The sequence below is a fragment of the Sesamum indicum genome, unplaced genomic scaffold (genome assembly GCF_000512975.1).
Source record: "Sesamum indicum cultivar Zhongzhi No. 13 unplaced genomic scaffold, S_indicum_v1.0 scaffold00124, whole genome shotgun sequence".
NCBI lineage: Eukaryota > Viridiplantae > Streptophyta > Magnoliopsida > Lamiales > Pedaliaceae > Sesamum > Sesamum indicum.
In genome coordinates this window covers 266239-273818 of record NW_011628051.1, presented here as the reverse complement: position 1 = coordinate 273818, position 7580 = coordinate 266239, and the positions used below count along the sequence as shown (strand labels likewise).

Genomic DNA, 7580 nt, shown 5'->3' with positions numbered 1-7580 from the left:
ATTATAATTTTTATTTTGAATTTTTTTATAAAAAATAATAATTACATATATTATAAATATATTTAAATAATTGTAAATTAAAATAAATTAAAATATGTTCAAATTGACCAGGGGGCGGTGTGATTATTTATTCATAACACAAGGATGATTTTTTATCTTAAAAATTTCATAGGGGAATTTTTGATATTTTGATATATGACAGGAGGTCAAAATGAATTTAACCCCTATATCTCCATTTTTAATTATTTCTATTTTACAGGTTTAATACTAATAATTAAAGTTCAATATTTTGCATGTTTAACTATATATTAATCATAATAGAAATATAATTGTTGACAATCATTGCTGTCAAATTCGACTTAAATTGAGAGGATTATTATTTATTTTAAGATATAAACAAATAGAGCAATAAAATTAACATAGTAAAATAATATGAATTTTAAAGTAAAAAATAGTGCTAACCATTAATTATTAGATTTTAATAAAAACGCTCTTTTGACCAGTTGACCATAAACCTTTACATCGCAATTAAAAAAAAAAATCCTGTCATTGTTTAATTCTATTTTTTAAGTGTTTTTTTGTTTTTATTGTTAGTAAATAGACAAAGAAAGACAGAGATATGTATTTTTTTAATGTTTTTAGCATATTTGATTTTTTATTTTGTTTTAACATAAATTAAATACAAATAACTTAAAACACTTTGACCTGAGTCTTTTATAAAAAGAAAAAAATGCAAGCAATCTCTATGATATTATAAATGAGTAAATTATCTCTATATAAATGTTTGTTAGCAGTTTATCCCCTGTATTTTGTAAAATGCAGCAATTTACTTTTTTATATTTTTTAAAATGAAACAATTTAACTCTGTAAATACAAAAGAGGACAAAATGCTATATTTTTTATACAAAAGTAATTTGCTCATTTGTAATATCACACTGGGATAAATTACACTAAACCCTTTATAAAAATATAGACTAATACTCTGAATAATTTTTACTGTTTTTCGAACAGTAAAAAAATGAAAACAAACAAATATGATATCGTTCTATGACAGGTGCGACGTCTGGGATAGGGGCGGAGACGGCGAGGGTGCTGGCCAAGCGCGGGGCGCGGCTGGTGCTGCCGGCCAGAAATCTAAAGGCCGCTGAGGACACTAAGGCTCGTATAACTTCGGAGTTTCCGGAGGCAGAAATCATCGTCATGAGTCTTGATCTTAGCTCTCTCCACTCTGTTCGAACATTTGTTGCCAACTTTCACTCTCTCAATTTGCCTCTCAACCTCCTCATGTAATAAACGCTCTATTTTTTTTTTTTAAAATTAATTTCTCTCTTTCAACCGGCATTTGTTTTATTAGGTTTAATGCTATTTTCATTCATTTGATATTGTAAATAAGCAAATTACTCCTATAAACAAAATAGCAATTTACCTCCGAATACTTTTTAAAATAGATTGCTCCATTATAAAAAAACACAAAGGGATAAATTGCTGCATTATAAAAAATATAGGGACATAAATTGTTATTTCTTTTTTCATAGGAGTAATTTGCTCATTTACTTGCATTTTCCCCTTTCTTTATTACTAACATTTAGGGTTAATTATATTTTACCTTGTAAAAAAAAACATTAATAGGCATAAAACCCAAACATCTTTTTGCTATTATTATTTTGTCCTTTGATTATTTTTAGAGAGTCTTTTTGGTATCATTATTTTCGCTGGAAATTATGTTGCATTTTTTAACCCTTACATTTACGTATTTGTTTTGGATAGAAACAATGCAGGGAGATTTTCACACGATCATGCCGTTTCTGAGGATGGAATTGAGATGACATTTGCTACTAATTACTTAGGTAAATTATATACCTTATCATCTACACTATTAATAAACGCCTCAAAAAGTCTACTTGTGTATTTTCTAACTACACATACTAATTAAATGTGTTTGATATCGACAAATGAGCAAATTAGGTCACTTTTTGCTAACAAAGCTATTGTTAGCGAAAATGATTGAGACGGCGGAGGCAAGCGGCGTGCAAGGAAGAATAGTGAACGTGGCTTCACATCTTCATGGTTGGTTTTCCGGCGATGTCATCCCTTATCTTGCCTTAATATCAATGGATAAGAGGTCAGCCCACTTAATTAATATTTAAATTATAATATTTATGACTAATTAAATATTTTCTTAAAAAAGTTTACTTTGAAAATTAGGGTTGTTGTTTAATAAAATTTGTGTAATCAATTCAAGTTCATAGTTTGCAACAAATATCTATAATCTTATAATCTAACCATAAAAATGTTCCTTTTTCAATATAGTACGAATCTTTTGTAATGAAATCATAATCTAGGCTATTGTTAAGAAACCATAACAAATAATTTTGCCATAATAAAGAGTGCGATCACAATTGATTGATCGTGATTAATAATTTCAATTTTTTCTTGAATTTTGAATTACCATAGTCTTTAATTAATTGTTTTCTTAATAAGTTGAGTTGTATGTGGTTAATAATTTAATTTTTTATATAGATTTTATTTGACCATAATTAATAGTATTGAACTGTATATTATAATTTCCTAACTATATTTATTATAATATTGAAAATAATCCACTGATTTGACATATTTAATTTTTGACATCTATTATTTATTATGAGCTTGCGATGTGATCAGTCTCCACTCTAGTTTTGTGAGGCTCATCGTCTGGCTTTGACCTTAAAAGCATGGCTTGCTAGCTAGGGATAGTGGACCTTAGAGCTAAAAGCCACAAAAAGAGGAACATATAGTCCTTTACAGACTTATTACTTTTTTGGTCCCATAATTTTTATAATATAACACTTTTGGTTTCATGACATCTTTTTGTTCGATATTTAACAGAAAATACCACATGGCCATTAAGAGCATAGGATTGAATAGTTTTTGGAAAGTTATAGCACCAAAAATGATCATTTCTAAAAGTTGTGGGACCAAAATTAAAAATCACATAACGAACGTGACCAAAAGCGTAAAAGCCCTAATGACTATGTGTTAAGCACGTGGCATTTGCCATTAAAATATCTAACGCAAATATGCTATGAGATCAAAAGTACTACTTCTTAAAAGCTACAGAACTAAAAATAAAAATCTCGTAACTAATTAGATCAAAAATTAAAAAAAAATTAAATTACCGGACAGAATGTGTTACTGTCCATCTACAATTGCTATGAGAGGTGTATCAGCATTGGTCTTTAAAATAATATTAAAAATATCTATTTAATTTTACATGTTTCAACACTTATTCAAATAATATAATAAATTTAGTAAGACTCGTGAAATTGAAAAGAGTGGTGGTCATACTTGTTTTGTTTCTTTAACTATATCATACTGTAAATTACAACGACCTTTTTTAAGATATGATATAATTATGAATATTACTCGTTGTTTGAAAAATATCAATACCTTCTGATTTTACGGTAAGTGTCCAATTCGATAGATTTTTCATTATTTTTTTGTGATAAACTGACCAAAATACCCATATGGATTAAAATTATAATTTTATTTACTCTTTAATAGATTTAGTAACTTTTTTTATAATATTTAAAAAAATTTCATTCATCCCCGTTTGATTTTTTTATAAGTTTTTAAATTTTTTTAGAAAAATACTATAAGAACAAAGTTTAATTTTATACCTCTATCAAAAAATTATATAATTTTATTAAATATTAAAAATATATTTATAATTTTTTAAATAATGAGAAAGTATTATTATACTACAAATATGAGAGGAGTTCGCTGTCATAAGATATGTTTTACTTAACTGAGAAATAACTTTTGTTGGTGTTTTTTTTCGTTTAACTGAGAAATAACTTTTGTTGGTGTTTTGTTTGGTTTGACAGTGAATACGATGGGACACGTGCATATGCCCTCTCAAAGCTGGCCAACGTTTTGCACACCAAGGAACTTGCCCGGAGACTTGAGGCAAGCCTTTATTATATTTTATTTTAATATTATTATAAATTAATTAAAAGAAAAAAAGTGATTTTTCTTGCTTTGTAAATTCTCCAAGGTAATAATATATTTTATAAAATTGATTAATTCTATTATTCTTTCAGGAAATGGGGGCAAATGTAACAGTAAATTGTGTTCATCCTGGTATTGTGAGAACCAGACTTACTAGAGATCGTGAGGGCCTTATTACTGGTGATAATAATTATAATCTTTTTTTTATTGAAAATTAATTAAATGTTTTCTAATCATGGAAATTTATTTTATGAGAATTAATTAATTTAAAAGAGAATCTGTACGCTTCTTTTGTTTACAGATATGGTATTCTTTTTGGCTTCGAAACTCTTGAAGACTATTCCTCAGGTAAGATTGATTTTTTGTTTTTGAATTTTAGCTTCTGATCACATGTGATTATAAGAAATATTTATATTAATAAATAATTATAATATATAGTCATTTATTATAACTATGCAACAGTTGTTGGCCGTGGTTTTTGTGAGGGTGATTAAAATATTTGTTATAGCTAAAAGCCATAACAAATAATTTTAATATGACTTTTAGTTGTAAAAGATAATTTTTTCATGATGGACTAATTTTTTGCATCTGTTTTATTTAATCATAATTAGTAATAATTATTTACCACGATTTTAGCGTGTTGTTCTTGATTTAATCTAAGTTGGTGTTTGGTTAAATTTATTGAAAGAATCTTATAAGTGGGATGTTTTAAGAGTTTTAAAGACGTTGAATCTTATTTTAATTAAAAATAAGTTTTTAAAATATTTGAATAAATATGATGTCAGAACTTATAAGGTATTAGAGTATTCGGTATAATAAGCTTTTCATATTGCAATAATTATTAAAAAAGCCAACATATTAATAGAATTTAAAATAATATAAATAGATGCTTTTGTTTTGAAGGGGGAATGTCAATTATATGAAGGGTAAAAATGAAATACTAATAAATTTTTGTTGACTGCTTTTGTTTGTTGGATGCTAATTATCGAGCGTAAAGATTTTATAAAAAAAGATGGGTTGAGCTTACTTTTTTCTTGAAAAGTTTATGTAAGATCCTAACCATCTTATTTTGAATTCCTATAAACAGAGTAAATAAAAATTGTACTTTTGGTCCCGTAAATTATAGGCTTAGTACAGTTGATCCCATAGGCTAAAAGATTATAGCATTTGGGAAGCAAATATTATAATTTTTTATCTTATAGGACCAAATGTGCTACAACTTTTATCCTATGAAATAAAAAGTAGTACAATTTTTTATGCTATGGAACTAAAGTGGACCAAAAGTACAATTTTCTATATCGTATAGGGCCAAAAGTGCAATATTTTCTTATAAATTAATGTTTTAGAAAAGAATTTACCATCCGTGTCTGGCTACACACACGACACAAGCGGAAATAGCATATATCATTTAATTAAATTTGAGTAATAGTAAAAGAGTGTGATATATATAGTATATGATTTTTTCAGGGGGCTGCAACAACCTGCTATGTGGCAACAGACACAAGGCTGGCGAACATAAGTGGAAGGTACTATTTAGATTGTAATGAAGCTTCGACGTCGAAAATGGGCTCCAGTTTGTCGGAAGCTGCAAGGCTATGGGCTGCTTCTGAATTCATGCTCTCCGCAGACCCTAACACACTCTTTAACTATTACTCAGATATCCTAAGTAGGACCACTCATGATCATAGCTAGTTAGTTTCAGAAAAGTAGGAAAATTTATGTCATAATCAAGACCGAAGGGCTTATGGACATATAGCTTGTAAATAAAGTGAAGTCAGCTTCCAGTTATCCACCATGTTTGCTGAGCCTGAGCTTGAGCTTGCTCTGTTTTCTGCGAAGGAAGAAGAACTCGACTTATTAAGTCGTTCTCTGTATTTTACGTTTTCTTTATTTTAAGTTGTAAATGCGAGTTTAGCTAGTCGTTGCTTACTCGCGTATGCGCTTTTCTTTCCTTAGTGTTTTCTAGTTAGTTAAGTTGTTAATAGTAGTTCAGTTGGTTAATTAGCGATTAACAAGATCTGAACATTACAACAAACGGCTGTACTACTTTCGGTGCAAAACGAGACTTCTTCTTCGTCTTGAATGCAATAGTTGACAGAGAAAATATCTCATCAATGGAGTTTTACATTACAGTTCTTCCTTCTTTTACTTTCATAACATGGTGTCAGAGCTATTTTTTATGGTCTCTGATTCTTCCTTTGGAATTTCATTTTCTCTTCTTGATTTTCTTTATTAATTGCAAGAAAATTCTACAGCGATATGGCAGAAGACCTAGAAATCCTGAAGTTGCGTCCAAGTGATAATCTAGGTCTAAACTTGGTATCCACTCCATTAGACGGCTCCAACTATCTCTCATGGAGTCGATTGGCGAAAATCACCTTAGGGGCCAAAGTGAAGCTAAGCTTCATCAATGGAGAAGGAGTCAGACCTAAAGAAAATTGGAAAGAACCGGAGCAATGGATAAGGGCCGATTATATGGTGACTTCATAGATTTTAAATTCAATTTCAAAGGAAATGGTGGAAAGTTTCTTGTACACCAACACTGTTTTGAAAATGTTGGTTTATTGTTAAAAAGGCTTTGGCAAATCAAGATAAATAATGCATGTGATATATGTAGATAAATATAAAAACGGTTGGCCTGTATGAGTCACGTCACTTGACGCTGTCCTAAGATCGTGATGGCCTCCCTCCGTGCAGGTACTATCGGCTCACCACCATCCCAAGATAAAACCCAAGAAGGCCTCAACCGGTGTCTTCTATTGTGAGCATGTTCACAAGAAGATTAGAGAATTAGACCTTATCAAGTTGCCCAAAACAATGTAATAAGAAGAATAAGAGTGTGAGAATTTAGATGCAAGAGTGAGTTGTGTGTGTGCCTAGACCCTTAGGACCTCTCCTATTTATAGTGTTAGGATAGAACATGTAACACGCAAAAATTAAAATAGAAATAATAGTCATTAGTGTGGTGTTACAAAATTAAATAGGGTGTTACACACTTTAATTTGAAAATTAAAATTGAAATAATATTTTGAAGTTTTAAAACTTCAAATTCAAATCAAATTGGAACAATCCCCCACAAGTTTGAAAACTTCAAATGAAATATAAACAAATATAATAGGGCAACTGAATACTATGCAATTGGTGCAGGAGCCTTTTGGGCTTGAGCCTACACTTTGTATTGACGATTTCCATTTGAGGGAGCCATAATGGACTACGCCTTGAATTAGGTCCCTTGGTGAAATTTCAATACGTTATACACACAGCACTGACATCGGTCCTTGTTCAAAGCGAGTTAGCGCTGTTCACGGCCATGCGCTCAATCTTGATTCTCATGAGACTTTTTAGAGTTAGCCCAAACCCATAGCTACGGCATCATAGCAACTCTCATTTAAGTGAAACCTCCAACAGTACGTGTGAACTATACCCTGCGGAATTTCCGCCTTGGTCTCATTAAGGGTTAAATCCCAACCTAACATCACACTCTAAAGCACTATCACCATAGGGATGGGAAGGAGACGCTCTACTCATAAAGTAGTACTAAACGAGTCACGCATTACAGGTTGTTCCTACCCATTAAACCTTCTTCATGC

The 7580-nt window shown here is 30.2% G+C and overlaps 1 protein-coding gene across 1 annotated transcript in view; it reads left to right on the top strand.

Annotated features, from left to right (window-relative positions):
• The window catches only part of LOC105179115 (short-chain dehydrogenase TIC 32, chloroplastic-like), a 7036-nt gene extending 997 nt beyond the window's left edge, over window positions 1-6039 (top strand). Inside the window, exons 2-8 of the mRNA XM_011102712.2 lie at window positions 1055-1286; window positions 1768-1847; window positions 1966-2122; window positions 3867-3948; window positions 4083-4170; window positions 4292-4338; window positions 5458-6039. Coding sequence (XP_011101014.1) covers window positions 1055-1286; window positions 1768-1847; window positions 1966-2122; window positions 3867-3948; window positions 4083-4170; window positions 4292-4338; window positions 5458-5682 — 911 coding nt within the window. The 3' untranslated portion in view covers window positions 5683-6039. The remainder of the gene's footprint in view (window positions 1-1054; window positions 1287-1767; window positions 1848-1965; window positions 2123-3866; window positions 3949-4082; window positions 4171-4291; window positions 4339-5457) is intronic.
• Window positions 6040-7580: the final 1541 nt, after the last annotated feature.